Source organism: Lepidochelys kempii, chromosome 18 (assembly GCF_965140285.1).
Source record: "Lepidochelys kempii isolate rLepKem1 chromosome 18, rLepKem1.hap1, whole genome shotgun sequence".
Lineage (NCBI taxonomy): Eukaryota > Metazoa > Chordata > Testudines > Cheloniidae > Lepidochelys > Lepidochelys kempii.
The window spans coordinates 17,069,583-17,091,484 of NC_136397.1; the positions used below are offsets into that span (position 1 = coordinate 17,069,583).

A 21,902-nucleotide genomic window follows, 5' to 3' on the forward strand; every position below is an offset into this window, starting at 1 on the left:
GAGAGGGGAAAAAAAGTCAAGTTTAAAAATATAGGCCCTAGTAACGTTACAAAAAAATCCTGACATTAAATACAGCCAAACTGTATCGAATGAAAATTGCACTAGTCCTCTGGGCATCTCAATAATAAATTAAATACTTAACAATTTTACCGATTAAAAAAGACAGCACAAAATCCATAACAAAAGAACATAAAAAACCCAATACTGTAAGTAGGAAAAGTGCACAAAGTTGCTTTATACATTGACTCTAAATAAAGTACCGATACATTTTAAATAGATAAATTGTCTTGCCAGACATACTGCTTTTTGTGTCAGTATTTACATATTCTTTAACCACGTTTACTGGGACAGTAAGTGATTCCAAGCTTGTACGTTCCAAACCATACACTATTGTTCTCATGAGTCACTAATGTCGACTGTAAAATACAATGGCCTGGAGTGAACAAGCCACGCCTTCAGATCTCACTGGTTTATAGAAAGGATCAGCCAAATTTCTAACTCCTCTTCAGAGTCAGAAAACTGATTGGAGCCGATTAACACCGCATGAGGGAAAACGTTTCCAGCAACCACCAGGCTGGGTTTCATTAACGCAGGGTAAGAGCAGGAGGTTTAATGATCAACGTGTTGTTTTTTTTCTTTGGCGTGTCCTGAAATTTTCTAGTTTTAATTCAATATTGCCTTTTTCTAGGGGAGGACATGGCTTGAAGGGAACCACATGCGGGCGAGCAAAGGTTTTGTGCAGATTAGCCTTTCTACATAAAATGGGACGGGATGGGATAATCAACAAGTCTTAATTACAGAGAAGCCGCCTGTTCCTAAGCCAAGATAAGCAGCAGATATTCAGCTGCACATGGATTGGTTCTTGCATAGTCCTGAGCCCTCTGAGCCCAATCTAGCAAAGCACAGAAGTACAGGCTGAAGTTTAAGCACGTGAGTATTCCTGTTGGAGTTAAGCATGTGGTTAACTGTGTCGCTGGTCTGAGGGCAGAGTGCTCAGCACTATATATATATAACAGTTTCATGGTAATTTGAGGAGGACAACGGAGTTTCACTGTTGGGCAGTTTCTTAAACCATCACAGATCCGCACAGATGGCGATACCATCAAGCAGAAAATTTCACACCAAGGAGTTGTGAGTCCAGGGTTTTGCTCAACAGGTTTCTGATCTTACTCACACTGAACTCAACAGCAAACTTCCCTTTGACCTCAGTGGGAGCACGCTCAGGCTGTAACTCAGTCGGAGGTGTCAGAGGAAAAGGTGATGCAATAGAAGAGGTCAGTCTGTTTTCAAGCTGTTTACACCTAACGTGATTTGGACAGGTGAGAAGGCAATGGTGTGGAGTGCAGAGAAATGAAAGGTTATGAGGTCAGGCATCACGAGAACAGATGGTTTATACCCTTAGTGGTTCAATGCTGAAAACTCCGAAGCTGAAGTGGATGAGGGATATGGAGAAGTGCTGGGTCAAACGCAATCGCCTTCAGCACCCCGCTTAACAGAAAACAAGAACCTCAACGGAGGGCATTGTAAGTGCTAATCAAAGGGAAACATTCCAACCCCAGAGGAGGCCACCTCTACAATACTGTGTGCACTTCTAGCTACGTTAGACATGATAGATACTGGTGTAAATCTGGAGTCACTCCACTGACTTCAAAGGAAGTGACTCCAGATTTACACCAAAATCAGAATCTAGACACCAGGAAGTTGCCCCCTGAATTACAGGGACTAAACTATCAATGTCCATTCTTTGTACTTAAAAGGTAACAAGTGACCATTTCACTACAAAAGGTCCAACCCTGCAGGCTTTACTCATGAAGTCTGTGGGCTTTTTGCCTGAGTATGGCATTAGCAAAGACTGCAGCATTTAGCCTCTAGTAAGTACCACGATAGGCATCCTAAAGCCTTTACTCAGCATGCACTCAGAGAAGAGTTCGGAGGAAGGACTGCCTAAGTATGGATTGCATAATGGTGTCAGAACCAGGCGCTGTGTGATTAAAAGGGATAGTGCAGGTGGTCCAAGGTTTACTGTGGGTCCCACCAAGTGTACAGGGCAGGAAGACAGCAGCACTATGTAAATGCTGAAGACTTACATAATCCAGCCTTGGTAATGGCATGTTATGTAAAGAGCACGGGCGTGATCTCTGTGCTTGACAGGAGGGCGTGTAAATGGAGAAGGAACAGCGGAGGGCTGGAGAGAATGGGATTTTATACTGAGGGGTGGAGGGGGGAAGCCATCCAGAGTCTGCTCTTGTGGTAATCTGGAGCAACTCCAGCAAACTCAGTAGGGTTATTCCAGATTTACAGCACATGGGTGTAACTGAGATGCGATCTTGGAGTTCAGGGAGTGGCCGTCCCACAGTTTCGAAGGGAGCAGACAGGAAAGAAGCCACGAGGGAAGATAGGAAGTGGGTGGCACAGCTTCAGGACATACCCGACCCCACTGAAGTCAGTGACAACACTTCCCTTGACTTCCAAAGGAGCAGGATCCAGCCCTTTAGCTGAGAAAGGACTTAAAGGAATTGGGTGGCGTTTCTTCACTGTTCTAGCCCTGGATGTGCGGCATAGATTTGAGTGGAACCTGCTTGCTCGTGCTGCACCTGAGGACAGAAATATGCCCACAGAGAGCAACCAGCAGATGTATAACTTACCAAGGGCAGCAGCTGGTATGTGGAGCAGGGCTTTTATTAAAGGAATTGGACAAGTATTTGATGGAAAGAAATATTACGGTGTATCACTGCTAGCTTAACTGAGGGGATAGGAAGTCTTCCTGGCCTCTTGTGTTCCTGATTAAGAATTTCAGCCTTCAAGATCCTGAGCTTCTCCTGTTAGGCACCAAGAGCCCGCAAATTCCATTGGCTTGAATGGCATTTGGGGTACTCAGCGCTCAGTGGGACTGGACTCTTAAAGGAGCACAGTGAGGCTTTCCATGGTAATACACAGTCACAGGTTGGGCTTCCAATTTTATACACGAGCTCCAAGCCCTCTGAAGAAATGACAGCATGGTGACAGTATCTCTGCTGAAACACCGTGAGCTCATCGAAAACACAGATCATAAAATCCAAAGTGGCTCGGAGTAAAAACAGGTTCCCCCTCCCCTCCAGCAAAAAAAGAAAAACCAAAATAATCCTTCAGTAAATGGAAATGGAGCAATCCGGATTCCCTGGACCTGCTGCAGAAATGCCCTGCTCGCATGCATCAGCATGAGGGACGACAGCATTTAGGGACACGCATACAAATAGAAATCCCCTTCTCAGAAAGGGGCTAAGTAGGAAATCTGACCAGGGAAAAAACCCAGCTGCTTGAGTTAGCCACTCAAGCTGTGGGTGTCTGATTTTAGTTTTCTTCCCTGGCACACAACCCATCGCCGGCGATGAGACTCTCCTGGCCACAAAAAATTAGCCTCACTGCTTCAGTAACACTAACCACATCGCACCCTAGTCCAGGAAGCAGCTGAGCTATGGCTTTGACCAGCTAGCTACTGTTGGCTTAAAAAAGGGAGCTTTGCTGGTTTAAACCTGAGAGCATGTAAGGTGGGCGGCCATGTCTCTCCCTCCTGCCCCATACCGTGTGCCTTTTGCAGCAGAGGATCTCTACCTGCAGCTTGCCTCCTCCAGACTTAAGAGGCCCCCGCATTAGCATTTTAAACCGGATCTGACAACTTCCCAACCTTGCAGTCACCCCATTTGCTAACGAGTCCTTCAAGTTGCTGAGCACCATTGATAAGAGAGGGCTCCAGCAACGGCACACTGTCCAAACAAACTTTGTTCATACGATAATTCGGGTGTAGGGCCGATCTACAGCGCTACAAATACACAGCGGGTTCCAAACATATCATCCAGCTGTATCGTTGGTGATTTTCTTCTGCCAATAAAGGGTTTTCTTTTCTTTTTTTACACTAAACTCGTGTGCTCCCTGCACACTCAAATCCATGAGCCATGGTCTGTGGTGTGCCCTGAATCTCCTCCTGTGTGAAATTGACCGTCTCTAGTCAAGCATGAGAATTACACACTAACACAAAGTTCCCTCTCCTTCCTCTGTGGCTCTTGGACTCTCTGCCGTAGGCATCAGAATCAGGCCAATCTGCAAGAAACACCAATATACACCAAAGGTGGGGCTCAGGCGGCATTCTTGAATTCAGCCCACTCAAGACAGCAAAGGAGAGGCAGGTGGGGAGTTGTCACTAACACTCATCTATATTAAGGCTGATGAACTCCTGTATACACTTCCTGTACTGGAGCTCAGTGGGGCTGTTGCTGGGATATTGACCTGGTTGTCCGAAGGGGCCCTCGGCTTCTCGCATCTCCTCGTTCATTCGAGCCAGACGCAGCCTAGAGGGAGAAAGAGGGAAAAAAGGAGAAGAGGTTTTATTATCCTTTCCTGACTAGTTTGGAGATTGCTCGCAAAGCTGGGGCCTAGCTCCAGCCGCAATATCCCCAAAGGTAGACAACACTTACAAGGTGACTATGTCTGCGTTGGCTGCCTGGACTGCAATGCTGAGGGGGTCTTGGCCATCCTCGTCCACTGCATGCTGGTTGGCGCCTCGCTTTAGGAACAAGCAGACCTGGCTGAAAATGGGAAATGAAAGACTTCAGAGCAGAAATACAGGTTCCCCGGCCGAACCACAACAGTGGCGCTGTGCTCACGGCTAGCCTGCTCTCCGGACAGGGGACGAGCTCCCGCTCAGGCTTTTGCAAAGGAGCAAAGGGTGTCAGAGTGGAGGCCAGTGTGGGTCTCTACATGAGTGACAGTGAGTGAGTGAATGGGGGACCCAAACCCCATTGCCCCACCCAGATGGCGCTAGTGGGTAGTGACACCAGATCATATGCAGCGTGGCCGCTATGCTCCGTGCTTGCCCTCGGCACAGGGGTGAATTTCACCCCAAAGGGTTACGTGTCCTCAGAAGCAGGGATGATCACACTTTTGCCTAACTTCAAACCCACCCAATTGCTGCATGACCGAACCGAACGTTCAACTTGAACTCTAACATTAGAGGATTCGTCCAGGACAAGCTCATAGTACACTCAGAGGAGCTGGGAAATGGGAGCAGAGAAGGGGAAAGGGGACAAATAAATCCACAGGGTGAAAAACGGAGCCGAGACTGGAGAGAATTTGGGGCAGGGACTGTCTCTGTGTTTGTACAGCACCTTGCACAACTGGAGTCCATGACTAGGGCTCCTACATGAACAATAATCATAATAAACGCAGCGAGCAGCTATGAATCAGAGCAGAAAGAGGAGAAAGAAACAGTCTAATAAAAATAAATCTATGCTGCTCTCCTTTCATTTATGCTGGTGCAAATCAGAAGTAACTCCACTGAAGTCAAGACCAGATCAGAGTCAGACCTACAGCATATAGGGTTCCATTTATGCCAGCCACGGGGGAATTGGGCTCTTCTATCCCTGACACACCAAACAGGCTGTTGTCCAGTAGCTAGAAAAACATGTGATTTTCAAATAATTGATTCACAAAAACCCAGCCGCACCAGCCCACTGGGGCTCTTCGGTGCAACCCAACCCGTGGGCTCGGGAGTGAGTGAGGGACTTACCCAGTGTGCCCCAGGTACGTGGCATGGTGCAGAGGAGCCCGGCCCCGGATATCTCTTTGGTTAACGTCTGCTCCGTTCTGGAGTAAAAATTCGCAGGCTATCAAGGAGCCCTGTTTAGAAGAGGGAGAGAAGTTTTGTTGAGTCCTGTTGCACTGCTGGATTGCTGATAAAAACCAAGGCTGCTCCGGGGAAGAGTCAAGCAGATCACACAGCATTCACAATGCGAATCCCATCCCAGGGCTGCCCCAGCAATGTCAGGCATATCAAGAAATGGAAAACCACAAAATAATCCATTACAGTTGGAGAGATAGACACGCAAGAATAAATATGCCCAAAGCAGCTCCAGAAGGGTCTCCCTCCTTGTCTTATCAGGCTAAACTCTCTGAATCCTCATCCGATCCCTTCCCCAAGAAGGGAAGGCTTCATTTTAAAGGGGGAGTTTCTAATTAGAAACAGCCAGCACTGGGGTTGGTACCTGGTGACATGCACACGGGTGATGTACAGGCCTCCCTCTGCCAATGCACCTGGACCTAGACTTCTGCACCCCCTGCTATCCCAGTGCTGGCCTCCACCTGCCACTCGGCCAATGCACCTCAGTCCTGGCCTGCAGCACCCGCTTTGATTCCAGTCCCAGCACTAGCCCCTTTGCAGTGTGAACAAACAGCCTCTAATGCCACCAAACTAGGCACACTTGGCATCTGAGACCGATTTAAACACAGGACTCTAGGGCATTAACCAGCTGCATTATCAGCTCTGCTGAACCAGCCCCCCAGCCTCCCCCAGGGTCTGCATAGCCCTACCTACCCCCATCACAGCTTGAATCAGAGGAGTTTTGTTTTCATCTTCGTCATTCACCCAGTTGACCTCGGCGCCATGTGCCAGGGCCTCTGCCATGACAGGCAAGTTCCTGGCCTGCGCTGCCTTGTAAATCAGCAGGCCAGGGTGCAACTCCCGCAGGTCCTCCAGGTCCGAGGCCTCCTGCTCTATCTCCGCCTCGCCGCTGGACTCCTCCGACACTTCGCACTCTGGCGGGGGGCGGGGAGGGGACGGAGAGAGAGGAGGGATGAGTCAACAGCACAGACCCCACGTCGAGCTTTGCCAAGGGGCTCCCCACTTTCCCATTCCTTCTGCCCCCTCCTGGCCTTGGGGCCTTGTTTACTGACGGGGGCTCAGGCCCCAAGCACACAGGGTGAAGGGGTGATCTCTTCCCCTTCTGGGGACCCCGGGAAGGAATGGAGCGACTATCCCCACCAGGGAAGAACCTGGGCAAGGCGTGGGCAACTCTTTGGAGAACCTCAGGGAGGGCTAGGGGGTGACACCTTCCCTCTCTAGAGAGCCCGGGCATAAAGGGTGGGAACTGCTCCTTGCTCTGGGGCTCAGGGCATGGCACACAGGGGTCACTCCCCTTGGCAACGCTGTGGGGAGATTACCACCCCCCTGGAGAGCCGACGGCCCCTCAGGGATGGTTATGGAGGTGCGCTGCTTGGCGAACCCGTGCCCCCCACCCCCACGTTTTGGTCAGGCATCCCTGAGCACGATGCAGTGCGGCACGTGCCAACGAGGCGACGCCGAGGCCCGTCACGCTCACCTTCCTCCGTGACGCTGTCCACCACTGAGCCGAACACCAGGACATCGGTGCTTCCGTCTGTGCTGCCGCCCAGCCCGCTGTCGCTACTCAGACCTGCGGGGCCAACAGAAGACAAACCGAGACCGTGTTAATATGCAGGCAAAGCCTGCTCGTGGCGTAGCAGGGCGCCCGTCTCCCCGGGCCTTCGCGGGACCCTCCAGCCTTCCCCGCTGCATCTCCTTCTGGCCCGAGCCCCAGGAGCGGGGCCCAGAGACTGGGTGGTGAACGGCCGGCAAGGAGCAGCCGCAGAGAGCACTTTACAGCGGGGTGTGCGGAGTCAGAAGCTGATAATGACAATGCTCTGCTTGTATCTGTAGCTGCCCTGGCTGTGCCCTCCCGAGCGCTTTCCCACCACCCTGCGGGAGTCACCGGCATGTGCTGACCCGTCACTGCCTGTGGTGGGTTAGCTTGCCCAGCTCCCTGGGCCGTTAGCTTATACTGTGCTTCACATCTGCCAGGGGCCGCCCCTCCTCTAATGAACCCTCGCAACGCCCTCTCCCCCTTGGGCTGCTAAATATCCCACGGTGGGCAAACATGTCACAGAAACTGAGGCACAAAGAGATGAAGTGACTTGACTGAGGACACACAGCACCTCCATGGCAGAGCCTTTTTGCACCCTGCCCCTGACTTCTGTGGAGGTGGCAGCTGAGAAAATGCCAAGGGGGCAACCCCCGTGGCCGGGAAGAAAGGTCTCCAAAGGGATGCTGCCCCTTCACTCACCCCTTACTGGCTCCGGGCATGAATCGCCTCCCCGAGTTTGTAATGAAACTCACAACTCGGGGGCCTAACCCAGCTGTTTGCCTCACTAGAATGTCTACCTATCTCTCTCTGATCTTCCTAAGGTACAACCCCTGAAGGGTCACATGCCAGTCAGCCTGACCCTCCCCACTAAGTCATGCCTAATCCTTTGTGTTTACACAGGATTCAACCAGATAGTGTCCGACACTTTGCCCCTTACACACAGCCCCCAAAACAAGATCCCCACTAAGTCATTCCTAAGGTGCAACCCCTGAAGGGTCACATGCCAGTCAGCCTGACCCTCCCCCTAAATCATGCCCAATCCTTTGTGTTTACACAGGATTCAACCAGACAGTGTCTGATACTTTGCCCCTTACACACAGCCCCCAGAACAATATCCAGCAAGCCCCGCAAGGACCATAGCTAATGTACGAGGAGACACCGGCTGGCTCGGAATGCCAGGGCAGAGCAAGGCGCTCGACTTTTAAGGAGGAGAGTCCCTGCCTTCAAGCGCACTGAACTCTATGTTTGTAGTAGGCACTCTCCTTCCCTCCTGGAAAGGACAGAACCTTCCGCTCCAGTTCCCACTGCAGTTACAGCTGCAGGCAAACCAAAGGAGAATCGTTCCAGGAACATAGGAGCCCACCAGACTGAATCAGATCTGAGGCCCACCTAATCCAGCAGCCAGCACCAGACATATCAGAGGAAGGTGTAAAACGGATGTGGGATAATCTGCCCCTCACATTAGGTCTCATCCTCATTGCAAATAATCCCTGAAATATGAGGTTTAATATCCCATCCAAAAATTTGTTGTCATTAATTATAACTCTGGGTATTCTTGATATCCACAAAAATGTCCCATCCCTTTGTGAATCGCTAGCAGAATGGGATGGTCCCGTAGAGATATGGGCCCAAACCAAAATCTCCAGGGTTTGGATATACCTGAATTTAGGATCCAGATCCAAATCAAGGTGCAAACTGGGCAACTTGGGCCCCTTGTGACTTCCAATGATAGGAGTCAGTTACTTCCACCAAGTTAACTCACAACCTCTCACTTCAGGATTCAGTGGTTGGAACAACTGTTTAAAGATGCAAAAAGGACACAGAGACACCTGAGTGATGTCCTGCTGCTGGCTTGGCTTCCCTTTAAATGCAACTGCATTAGCAATTTTTCATTCTGAATAAAGTATTGGCCAGTTTAAAAGCAGGCTTCTGATCTTGCAATTCCCTTTCAACACAAAATTATAATAAGACTTGGCAGTGTAACCAATAAAAAACAATTGCAAGAAACATAAAGAGAAAAATCAACCACCGTTAATTTATGAATGAAGTCATTTTGTGTTCGACATTTTGTTCCAGCCACTGACCTGTTACATCAGTGTAAAACCAATGATGTAAGTGGAATCACTCCAAACTTACACTGGGGTGACAGAACAGAATCTGGTCCAAATTTGTAAACATCAGGCACTTTATTCTTTGTCAGTGCTCTTGATATGCCATTGGGAAATTAGTAATAAATCACTTTTAGGAGTGACATAGATTTTTCATGGAGCGATGAACAATTTTTTCAAGCGTTTCTGTTTAGTATGCACAGCAGAAGGGTAAGGTTTGATTTCGTACTTGTTTAATATAAAGAACAAGTATTTACAGGGGTGGCTGATTGATTGTCAATCCACTGTCACTTTCTTGTACGCTAATGGTGGAAGGCTGTAAAAGCTGCTAAGTGCCTCCCACAGGGCACTTAGCATCTTGCAGAATCGAGTCCCAAGTTCTTTTCCTGCATAAAAAATGACGTACTCATAAAAGTGATGGTGTAATAGCATCATCCAAAGCCAGGTATGTTAGGGGCAAGAAAGCTTCCTTCCTTCAGCTCGGCCAATACATTCAATCTTGCCATGACACACACACAAGGATATTCCAGTGCTGGTGCTCCCCTGAGCACAGGGTCCCAGTTAGGTTGAATAGTGCTGTATGGCAGATTTGTTATAGGGACAATGCACCCTTAGACACAAGATCAAGAACATCAAACTCATTTCATTTCTGACCTTGAAGCAGGATTTGAGTCCCAGTTGTCAGAGGTGCCCAAAGGCCTGTGAACTCCTGGGCCATAACTACAGCAGGGAGGGTAATTCTTAGCATATAGTTTATTTGGTGAATTTTGCTTCTTTTCCCTTTTTTCCAAACTGTCCATGAATAGGCCCCGAGTTTCTCAAATTTCTTCATTATTCAAAATCATTTCTTGAAAAATGTCAGTGACTAATCCTTGGCCCCTGGATTGCTTTGGATTAGTTCCCTGCAGGTAATGGATATCCAAAAGACAAACTGTTTTGATTGGATTAGGCCTCAGAGGCTGTTTCTGTGCCTTTACTGGATGAGTGCAACTCTTTGGATCAGGTGTCCAATGTAAGAATTAAAATGTCACCTTGTGTGAATATTCTGCAATGTGTCATTTTCAATGTGCTGCTTTGACAAATGTTCCTGCCAGCAAACTCCTTGCAGTGTTTTGTAGAAAGCGAATGCAAAAGAGAAGCGAATGCAGCCAACCAGGCTAGTTTGTTAAAAATGTGAACCAATATTTGAGGAAAACTGTTTACAAGATTTGCCAACTCTGGCCAATAAAGGCCCCAGTTCTGCAATCGGATACACACCTGTGCCCGTGTGCAACCTCTTTGGCTTCAGCAGGATTCTGGATATGAGCAGGGGCAGAGGTCTGCCTCCATAGATATGAGTGGGGGATTAGGACCACGTGCACTAAGGGTTAGACTTCGTTCTCAATAACATCAGTGCAAATAAAGAGCAACTCCAATGAGGACAATGGAATTATTCCAGATTTACCCCAAGGGAGTGAGCGGCCCATGGCATGTACACAGAATCTGCCAAAGCACTCAGCACTAAATTAACTCTGCTCCCATGGAAGTCAGTGGTAAATCTACCATTGCCTTCAACGGGAGCAATGTTAGGATAACGCAGAGTGCTTTGGAAGAGTCCAGCGCTAACTATGCTGGTAGAAGGATCGTTTCAGTTTAGCTAAAAATTCTGAATCCAGGAGTTCCCTGAAAATTAGCTTCTCCTGATACTTGCTCTGGCATCTTTGGAGCCCGGACTCAGCAAAGCACTAAAGCATGTCTTTAACTGATTTCAGTGAGACGTAACATGTACTTTAAATTAAGTGTGTGCTTTGCTGAATCAGAGTCTAAAAAACTTCAGCTGTTTGCTTCACTAGAATGTCTACCTATCTCTCTCTGATCTTCCTAAGGTACCTATCACGGTGGTATCTGAGTTCCAATGATGTGATTGCAAAAAATACATCTAAGTTTTGGTTGGAACAAGTCATATCTTTGGGGCTCTTTTGCTGCTAGCTGCTATGGCGTCACCTTACCTCCGTCCAGGAGGAACGGCATACCGCTCCCACCGGGACCAATGCCACTCCAGGGGCCAGCTGCCAGCGGGTGCTGCATAGAGATGTGGCTGGCACCTAAGAGGAAGGTGGACGGAATGTGAGGGGAGTTAATCGTCACAAACACACAAAAAAAAAATGTTAGCAGTAAGACTTGCTAAAAAATAAAAAAAAGAAACAGCTGGTGAAATGCTCAGGTTGGGGGTAAAGAGCGCGAAAAAAATCCCATTCACCAAAATACAAACGCCTGGGATTGATTAGAAAGAGATTTTAAAAAACCAGTGGAATAAAAAGGGCAGTGGGTTGGGGTTTGTGCAAGTAACTCCCCATCACTCTCTTGAAACATTTCCCCCAGTGTGTGTGTGATTTGGTCACTTCTCCAGTGAGACAGATACCTTGCCGTTGGTCGGGTGCAATGCACATGCCCTAGAAGAGGTGGGAGGCAAAGACATGCCCAGAGGAGAGCTGTGTTATTTGTACTTACTGCGTGGTCCTGAGCCAGTGCCGGTGTCAAAGTACGAGAAGAGGGAGTCCAGCTCGTCGGGGCAGAAGAGAGAGTCTCGCCGGAATTTCCTCTCCAGAGTGGCAGCTGTTTGCAAGGAGGGATTTTTAAATATGGAGGAGGAAAAAAGACAATCCCATGGTCGCATTTGTACAATCTGAGCCTGAACGTCAAGTGTGCTTCAGAAGTGTGCAAATCTATGCCGATAACAAATGGGGAGCAGGGACGAGGGGGTAAAATCACCACCATCCCATGACATTTTGGGCAGTTGGTAACCCTAGGACTGTATTCTGGGCCAGCTGAGTAAAAACAGTAAAGGAGGTTTGAACCGAATGAAAGAACAGAAAGCTGTGGTGTAAAGGAAGCAAAAGAAGGGGCCTGCTGGTCACCTCAGTGTAATGGTCCCACCCTCTACTACTAAGAAGGCTGGTTAGGAAGATACAGCTTGTTAGGAAATTCCATGGGTGACCTGTGCAAAGGACATGCTGGGGCAGCAGTATTAGGTCTTATAGCCTCTGCAGGCTGCAGCCACTAGGGGGAGACAGGAGCACAGACATGTTATCAGATCCAAAATACCTACATTGAGGACAGCGCTACACACATGCAAGCACGCACAAAGGTGGCTGTAGCCCAGTTTATAGGAAAGAAAGGAGGGGAACGGGTTTCCACCTGATGAGAGCGGGGCCGGCGATGCATTTCCTGCCTCATGCCGGTACTTCCTACGAGCCGTAGGTGCTTTTGTGGTGCTGTTGTGTCGCTGGCATTTCTTCACACTCCAACGCCGGGGTTTCCTCTCGTTCTCCGCCAGGGCCTCCCCAGTAGGCAACTTCTTGAGGAACTTCTTCTCCACATACTTGACCTTGATCCAGGCTTCCTTGTCTTGCCTGAGGGCAGTGCAGAAAAAGGCATTTACCGTGCCATACGGGGCTCATTTAAACCTACCAAGAGAGCCTGGCAACTGCAGGCTCGTCTCACACCCCGAACCCTGAAAGCGCATGGGGAGGGGCTGATCTCCCATGGCGCTGGGACAGTTCATGCCCCTTACGCTCAGGCCAGTGAAAAATGTATCAACAGGCTTGCTCCGTAGGGTGGGGCACAGCAGGAATGCTGCTAAGCTTGGGAGATCAGGGAAGAGCATCCTGGGCCTGGTTCCCCAGTGCCTTGGACCTTATGCAGCGGGAGTTAGTCGGATTTTACACCCACTTTGTAAGTGACTATGGGAGAGGCCAGGCCAGGAAGACCCAGGCGCTAAGAGTCAGGATACCGGGGTTCTGTTCCTCGCTCTGCCACTGGCTCACTCTGTGGCCTTGGGCATGTCACTAAAGGTGGAATCCTCCAACCAAGGGGACGAAAGTCAGGCTTCTAAACAAATGGCCTGGTTTTCAGAGACGCTGAGCAGCTGCAGCTCCCAGTGACTTGCAGGTCTAGGCTGTCATCAGCAGGCCATGCTATGTAGCTGGACAGGGTAGGGCGAAGCTGATCTCCCTTTCCATTTCCTACAACACTTCCATGCAGATATACTGACCCCCCTGCTGGCCTGCACCTCAATGACAGAGCTTGGGGGAGTCATCCCCAAACTGGACTGAGAGGTGGGTGGGCTTCGACTTACCTGGAGCTCCCCGCAGTGGGCTTCTTAAGTCCCAGCTCTTCGCACTGTGCCTCGTAAATCTGGTTCATGGTGCTGTTCCCCAGCTCGCACATTAGCTGCGATACACCAAGTGAGGAACAAAGCAATCAGGAGAGCAGCCGCCTTCCGCCTCCCCCTCAGCACCCCACCAGGGATTCCCACCCCACTTCCTCAGCCTGCTGGCACTGAAAATCAGCACTCACTTTCAGTAACTCTGGCTCCCAGGAATCCAGTGTGAGAGAGCGGACTTTGGAACAGTGAACGCCCAGACTCCTAGAGAACCAAAGGGGAGACAGAGACAGGTTATAGGCTGCAAAACAGACTCTATACAACAAAGCAGAACTGTGAGTGGCTACAGGGTGAATGAGGGCAAACCCAGGTCTTATGGATGTAGCAAAAGGGATCGATTTAGAGAGGGAGAGAATTCCACACATACAGAACTGCCCCCTCTCCTGGCGGGGTTCCCACTGAATTCTTCAAACGAAAGAGGCACCCAGTTGAGTTGTTTGTCACTGAATTCTTTTTATTTTTATTCTCCTTACTTACAGTCCGTCCTAGGAAACCTGGAATGGAACTAGGTTTCCTTACTTGGCACTTGCATTCCACTACTGCAGGTGAGTGCTGGCTTGTTATTGTAGGGTTGTCTGTGAGAGCTGGATTGCACAGCACACACGTGGTTTGATATCACAGAGGATGCTAATGATAATACTAATAATAATCTGCACATATATAGCACCTTTCCCGCCACGGATCTCAAAAGCACCTTACAAAAGTGTGCAAGGATTATTCCCATGTTAGAAATGTAGACAGTAAGGCACAGACAGGGTAAGTGACTTCCCCAGGGTCACAGGGCAAGTCAGTAGCAGTTGGGAATAGAGTCTAGATCTCCTGACTCCCAGTTTTACCCACGAAGTTCTTCATAAATTCCAGGACAGGGTAGCTGGCAGTAGAGATCATAACAGCTTCTAGAACGGCTGAAGATTTTATTAGTTAGTTTCTGTAAAATGCTCTGTAGGTGAAATATGGTAACTATTTTTACCACAACCAAGAGATTACATTTACGTCTATGTGGTAGTAGGCCTTGTGCTGGATCCTCTACATATATCAATGCTCCATATGCTGTAGACATGCATCCGATGAAGTGAGCTGTAGCTCACGAAAGCTCATGCTCAAATAAATTGGTTAGTCTCTAAGGTGCCGCAAGTCCTCCTTTTCTTGTTGCAAATACAGACTAACACGGCTGCTCCTCTGAAACCTGTAGAGTGAGTGTGTCACATACACACACCCTGTTCTGTCTCCCTCACTCTTTCTCTCTCCCTCCCTTACACACACACACTCAGGAGTGTTCTATGACCTTTGAACCTGACCGTACACACATGACAGACCAGCTCCCGCCAGACATCCCGCAGCGGCAGGCAGGCAAAGCACCCAGGCCCTCAGGCTGGGCGAGCAGCACACACACACACAGTACCTGTGGATCCCAGAGCACTCGATGCACAGCAGAATGCCCAGGTTGATACTGGCCCATCGGGGATCCGCCTGGCCGCAGTCACAGCACTGGTCATTGCCAGGGATGCTCTGGACCCTCTGCAGGATGCTCTCCCCCTTCATACTCCGCTCCCGAGAGTCAGTGGCAGAGTCGATGCTGCTGGTGGAAGGGGAGGCGGTTCGGTCCAGTCTCTGCAGAGAGAGAAGGGGAGTCACTGTGTGCTCTGCTGGAGGACAGATGGCGGGGAGTTACGTGTGTGCAGGCAGAGAGGCAGGCTGATGGGCTAGTTAGGATTTGCTCTGCCATTCCAGGGAGACACTATAGAATCATACTGGGAAGGACTGGGGAGGATGTGTGTGTGTGTGGGGGGGGGGGTTAATGTGACTGTCACAGGTGAAAAATGTCAGCTAGACAAACCTGAGCTCATGCCAAGGGAGGGGAGGGTTGAGGATACCCCAGTCTGTTCACTCCCTTTGAATCGGAGTTTGGGGATGTGGATGAAGGGAAGCATGAATCTTTCACCTGTGCTAGTGACTTCTGTCACCAGACGGTGCTACACAACACACCCTTCTCTTCCCCCAAGTACTACACACCAAGGCTAGCAGCACACAAATGATGGCATGGTATGTACCAGACCGATGCCTTGTGCCTTGTGTTTGTCTCATCTTACCAGAGAGTGAACTCCCCTCAGTGTTCCCCAGGGGAGTATATCCTGGGGAAGGTGAGGGCTTCCGGACTGCCCTCCATCACATCCCCAACCACGCTTTGTAAGCTTGCCTTTCGTTTGCTAAACTACAGCTGCCTTTGGGCCGGCACTGTCATCGTTTGAACACCGGTACATGCTAGCAAGAGCCCATGCCCGGGAGTGGCGCTGCGACAGCTTGCGAGCGCCTGTCCCTGCCCCCGGACTCACTTCGATGTAGTAGCTGTCTGGGCTCTCTCTGTAAGCGGAGGCGATGCTGGCCTGAACCGCCTGGATCCAGGCTTGGCGCAGCTTCTCTGAGTCGGCCTGCAGCATGCAGCTCCTGGGTAGGTGAGAGGCATAAGAGACGCTGGTTGGCGTGAGAACAAGGGCTTGGGGTATGGGACGTGGGAAACCACAACACAGTGAAGTGCCTGAGTTTATGACCAGCCTCACAGCCTAGCTTCACCGAGGGGGACGACGGTATGGTTTGGAGATGCATGGTAAGGACATGAAGTTCCCAGGCATGGCTTGGGGCAAAATTTACCTCAGAGAAGCTCTCTCTCCTCACCCCACCCCAGTTCATTAAAGCAGCCCTGCTTTTGCCCCAACCATCCCCAGGTACATAGAGGGTGGGTGGAAAACAGGAATATGACAGTTCCTCTCCTCAGTGTGCGCCTCTGTTTCCCTCACACAGGCTGTCCATTGCCCACAGTGCTGCTCTCATTAGGTTTCAGAGTAAACAGCCAAATTAATCCCCCTTTCCAGCCCCGGAAGAGCAGTGAGGCTCGAGTGCTCCTCGCATCCCCATGCAGCCTGAGCAATGCCCCCACCTCCTGAAGCTCAGCCCACCCATTAAGGGGTGACAGCACCATGGCCTCCTGATAGGACACTCCCAGCTGCAGGGAAATGCATTATGGATGCCGCCAACCACACACACACACATCTCGGCGTCCCCTCACCACACACTTGGAACCCGCCCCTCACAAGTTCTCTCCCTCATCAGCCCACTACACCCTCCCCCACGCACCACGTGCTCCCTCTTCCTCCTCCTCCACCCACACAGAAAATCTCTCCTTTCCTCCCAACACACGCATACACACACGCACACTTCCCCGCACCCTTCCCCGGCATTCCCCCACTTACACACTCCTTCCCCTCACACAACTGCTCCCTCCACTCTGATGCTTATAATGCCATCAGCAGCCAGCTGCTTCTTGGGGAGCCATGCTGGTGACTCCGCACTTTGTGAGGAAAAGTGGCCAGGCAGGCCCAGACCCTTATAAATTCCCTTCATGCATTATTCAGCAGCTCTGGCAGCTCCCCACCCTGACAGGCTGTCTCCAAACACCGCTCAGCATCTGGTTGAAAAAAATCGCCAGCTGATAGGACTGCAACTCTGAGTGCAGGCCAGGAGGATGTCCCCAGGTCGGAATCTACTTGCTGGGTGTTTTACAACCCCGTACACAGTCACAGCATTGCATTCTGCAGCTTCCAAGAGCCGCAAAACTTACTTGCTAGGTGAGACGACCTCAAAGCAAAATCTTCTCTCTATGTCTTCGCAGGGCTTGACGGTACAGAGCCGCAGGTCTTCCACCACCACCGTGAGGACATCCTGAAAGAAGGAGAGTGGGTGACTTTACACTCCTCTCTGAATCCCTGTCCTATTCAGACCTGCCACAGATCTCTTCCCCTCCTCACCAATTCCCTTGTCCAGAGCGCTCTTTCGTCTGAGTGGACCTCAGAAGGCTCAGCGTTTTCGCTGACCCAGCCAACCTCTGCAAGTCTGGGCAGGCAAATCTCATGAAAATTCTCTCATGAAGTTTCTGGTGCTTCCAGCTGATGGCCAGGCTGGAAATACTTTGAGAACAGGCTATCTCCTGGTATTTTAAAGCACATCCCAAATCAGCAGGAACCCCAAAGAGCAGGGACCTGATAACTAACAGGAGCAACAAGCTTTTCAAAACTCAGATACAATTTGTCTTGAGTTGTGGACAAAGGGTCTTGTATGGGGGAGAGGAGGGAAATTGTGTGTGTGTGTGTATGTTGGTGGGGAAATCATTGTGTACCCAAGCCAGAGTGCCCATGCCTGGACCTCATTTCCTACCAAATCCAGGAGAACACAATCAACACGACTGGAGACTGATCTTCAGTAAGTGCCAGGCAACCACAGCCTATTACACTGATCAGTGTTGTCTCATTGTTTCCTGGTACTCCCCCCGTCTGTCTGCCTGAGTCCATTTCTTGCCTCCTGTCTTATATTGAGATTGCAAAATCTTTGGGACAAAGGCTGTCTTTGTGTTCTGTGTGTGTACAGTGCCTAGCACCATGGAGTGTGGTCCATCACTGGGACTCCAGGTGCTACAATTACACAAATTAATAACAATAATACCACAGCCTGGGAATTACCAACTCAGAGGGAAGCCCCACAGATTTTGCCATTGTGCTGGATTTCAGGGTACGACAGTGCTGTCTCCTGCCCCTTTTCCTCTCAGACAGACAAAAGAGTAACCAAGCCCACTTTCTGAGCCCTGCCGATTGAGCAGACTACCTCCTGACGGGAACGGAGATTGCCCCGTGGAGCACCCACAATCCAAACGTGGCATATCAAACCGGGGCAGGAACGGAGTTACTCAGCACATCACCTCTCTGTTACTCTGTTGGGCAACAAGACTGGGGTCATTATAAACACCAGCCGCTGTCCTTTGGTTGTCAGAGCAGCTTGGGTTCTGAGTCTAATATTATATGAGAGGAAATTTCAGACCGGGTTTGCTGTCAGCTCTTCATCGGATCCAATTCTTCTTTCCCCCATGGTGCCCAAGTCCCCAGAACAGCAGGACATCAGACAAGTTGGCTAATCTGCTAATGTCATCTGAAATATGCTCACTGACCTTTAGCTTCTTCTGGTAGACCAGCTGGCTGTTCTGTATGGAGAACCACCTCCTGAGGAGAGAGAGGAAAGAAAGACGCATCAGAGCAAGTGAACAGTGCCAAAGCTTGGGGGTGGGGGGAGATGCAACCTACTTTCCCCTGAAGAACAGGGCATCTCCTCTGCACTTACAACATGTGCCCCGGTTTTAGGGATTGTGGGAAAGACCAGTGTGGAAATAAGATTTATCTTCCTTCTGAGACTAAAGAAGTGCTTTGCAATGTTAATGGATTATTGTATTTGGCACTGAGACACTGGGGTGACAAGAGTCCTCGATACTTCTCCAGAAATATTGACATACAGACAGAAAGATGGGGAGGGATAACATCAGAGTTGTACACTTTGTTTCTTACGTAGGCCAGACCTCTTACCCCCCCACTTTGGAGTTTGGGGGGGAGGGAGAAGCCTGGCTGAGAGGAGTGGGGATGACAGGGCCGCCTTGGGGAGACGGCACAGGCCGAGGAGCGGAGGGGCGGAAAAAGGCTTCCAGCAGCCTGATTTTGACTAAAATCAGGAACACAGTGGGCCCATTTGGTGCTGCAGGCAGAGGATGCTCTGTGATGCCTAAACCCTAACCCCGAACTTTAACCCCTAGGCCTAAGATCACTGGCTTTCCCCTGTATCCACAGTAACTCTGCTCCCCAGCCACAGACATCTGTGAGGTCACTGCCTCAACCACATATCCAGAGTGACTTTGCTTGCCCCACCCCTGTATCTAGAGCCTATCGAATCCTAACAGTTCGATTCGTGGAAATCCGGCCTTTCCGGTTTTCTGACTTTCACCAAAATCTGCAGGGGCATTGTGAGGCCCATCCCTCCATCCCCCACTCCACAACTTTCCTATAGCACGTATCACCATAGCATTGAAGAGCGCTTTACAGCTGGAGAAACTAAGGCACACACACACCCAAATTAAGTGCTTTGTCCAAGGCCACGAAGAGTCAGTGTCAGAGTTGGGATTATAACCCAGGTGTTATCACTTCATTCCTGTGATTTAGCCACAAAGATCCTCTTTTGTCCCGGGGGAGCTGAGGGAATTGACAGCAATCCATATTGTTACAGCCCATGGAGGCTGTGTGGAAATATCTGGACACACATCAGGGTGAGGGAAGAGCTCAAAGGCCTTGAATCTGGATGTTTTGGCTGCCATACTGCAGCTAGGCTATAGACAGCGGATTATTTAAAGCATCTACCACACGTTCAACATGCAAAGGAATTCGGTACCCTGGGAAAATGAGGCAAGAGAGGATTCTATTTTCAGCTCCTTGCTTGAGACATTGCTCAGAGATAAAAGGTGCCGATTGTAAACGATTTGCTGCGTCTGCCAGGAAACAGAGCCACACAGGAGACTTCAGGCCATTCTGCCTGCTCGAAAGCCCCTTTTGATCAGCTCCTGAGTGCGTTTGGAGCTGCAGCAGTTTGAGCTCCGCCTGGTGACAGCCGTTCTCTCCGGCAGTGGCAACGACATATTCTCAAGCGGCTTTGCTGTCACATGAAGCCAAGTGGAAAGCTCCCTTCCCAGCTGTTTGACCCTGGATGCTGCTCCTCACAGCTCTGTATCGCCTCCTGTTTGGTTTCTTAGCTGGGGCATTAGCATCCGGGAATGTGCTGGACTGTGGTGCTGGATCTCATTCTGACCTCAGGGGATCTTCTTCATCCAGTATCCTTCTGCGTATGTTTCCAACAGGGACTTCTTCCCAGGGCCCTTACAATCACCATGGCATCTTCCCACCCACGGTGAGGGGGATATGCATGGCTGTGAAAAGCTGGGCTGTGGGGGATACGGACAGCTGTGAATAGCTGAGCTGTGGGGGGATACGGACGGCTGTGCATAGCTGGGCCGTGGGGGGGATACGGACGGCTGTGAACAGCTGGGCCATAGGGGGATGCGGACGGCTGTGAACAGCTGGGCCATAGGGGGATACGGACGGCTGTGAACAGCTGGGCTGTGGGGGGGATACGGACGGCTGTGAACAGCTGGGCCGTGGGGGGATACGGACAGCTGTGAATAGCTGGGCGGTAAGGGGGATACGGATGGCTGTGAATAGCTGGGCGGTGGGGGGATACGGACGGCTGTGAATAGCTGGGCGGTAAGGGGGATACGGACGGCTGTGAATAGCTGGGCCGTGGGGGGATACGGACGGCTGTGAATAGCTGGGCGGTGGGCGGGATACGGACGGCTGTGTATAGCTGGGCGGTGGGGGGGATACGGATGGCCGTGTATAGCTGGGCGGTGGGGGGGATATGGACGGCTGTGAATAGCTGGGCTGTGGGGGGGATACGGACGGCTGTGAATAGCTGGGGTGGGGGGGATACGGACGGCTGTGAATAGCTGGGCTGTGGGGGGGATATGGACGGCTGTGAATAGCTGGGCTGTGGGGGGGATACGGACGGCTGTGAATAGCTGGGGTGGAGGGGATACGGACGGCTGTGAATAGCTGGCCTGTGGGGGGGATACGGACGGCTGTGAATAGCTGGGCCGTGGGGGGGATACGGACAGCTGTGAATAGCTGGGGTGGGGGGGATATGGATGGCTGTGAATAGCTGGGCTGTGGGGGGGTATGTATAGCTGTGAATAGCTGCCTTGGGGGGCATGGGGTACCTTGCTCAGACCTCCCATGGATCGTCAGCAGGGGTGAGATGGGGACTCACTTACAAACGTCCATCCCTGCCCCTAATGTAGATATCCTGCAATGTAGGAGCTCATCATTAATCTGACACAAACTGGAATGGTGTGGTGGCCTTTTTCATCAGGAAGCCTGGCTCTGCTGAGTGAAAGACTGAGAATCAAGGCAAAGCTCTGTATTGGAAATACTGCGGGGAAAACCGTAAATTGTTCATAAATACAGCTCAGAGGCGTGCCGAGTAGTTCACAGGTTAGCAAGCACCATATCCAAACCTCTGTAGCACTGGGCTGAAAATCTTACAAGAACAGCTGTTCTCTCCAGAATCTGGCACTTTGGCTTCTGGTGCCTCAGGAAACCTTGAAGTGCAGAGAATACACATGACTGCCATGCAAATGGCAAGCACAGGGACTAAGAACATCAGACAATCTTGGAATGGCAAGAAAGGCCCAGCTTGAGTTGGAGGTGAAGGTTTCGGGAGGGAGGGGTATACCCCAGCTTACCTGTCCCTAGGCATAAAACCAACAGTTTCTATACAAAAATACAGGGATGTTGTGAACTGCTTGTTTGTTTCAAAGGTGCACACTTCTACCTAGTTGCAGAAATTACCCTGAACTTGGACAGACAGGTGACCTCTATGATTGCACTGCCAGGTGAGAGGGGAAAACATGAGTGGGTCAAGGGAGCATAGATCTTATGTACTAATAACAGAATCCAGTGGTTTGACTTCTGCTCTCAGCTGCAC

The 21,902-nt window shown here is 50.4% G+C and overlaps 1 protein-coding gene across 1 annotated transcript in view; it reads right to left on the bottom strand.

The window, feature by feature from the left end:
- ACAP3 (ArfGAP with coiled-coil, ankyrin repeat and PH domains 3) overlaps nucleotides 1-21,902 on the bottom strand; it is a 93,588-nt gene that overhangs the window by 10,445 nt on the left and 61,241 nt on the right. Inside the window, exons 12-25 of the mRNA XM_073316342.2 lie at nucleotides 18,496-18,547; nucleotides 17,119-17,219; nucleotides 15,836-15,947; nucleotides 14,905-15,113; nucleotides 13,637-13,706; nucleotides 13,416-13,510; nucleotides 12,476-12,690; nucleotides 11,789-11,893; nucleotides 11,287-11,382; nucleotides 7,131-7,223; nucleotides 6,347-6,567; nucleotides 5,543-5,652; nucleotides 4,452-4,562; nucleotides 4,264-4,325 (exon numbers count right to left, since the gene is read on the bottom strand). Of these exons, the coding sequence (XP_073172443.1) occupies nucleotides 4,264-4,325; nucleotides 4,452-4,562; nucleotides 5,543-5,652; nucleotides 6,347-6,567; nucleotides 7,131-7,223; nucleotides 11,287-11,382; nucleotides 11,789-11,893; nucleotides 12,476-12,690; nucleotides 13,416-13,510; nucleotides 13,637-13,706; nucleotides 14,905-15,113; nucleotides 15,836-15,947; nucleotides 17,119-17,219; nucleotides 18,496-18,547 (1,652 nt within the window). The remainder of the gene's footprint in view (nucleotides 1-4,263; nucleotides 4,326-4,451; nucleotides 4,563-5,542; nucleotides 5,653-6,346; nucleotides 6,568-7,130; nucleotides 7,224-11,286; nucleotides 11,383-11,788; nucleotides 11,894-12,475; nucleotides 12,691-13,415; nucleotides 13,511-13,636; nucleotides 13,707-14,904; nucleotides 15,114-15,835; nucleotides 15,948-17,118; nucleotides 17,220-18,495; nucleotides 18,548-21,902) is intronic.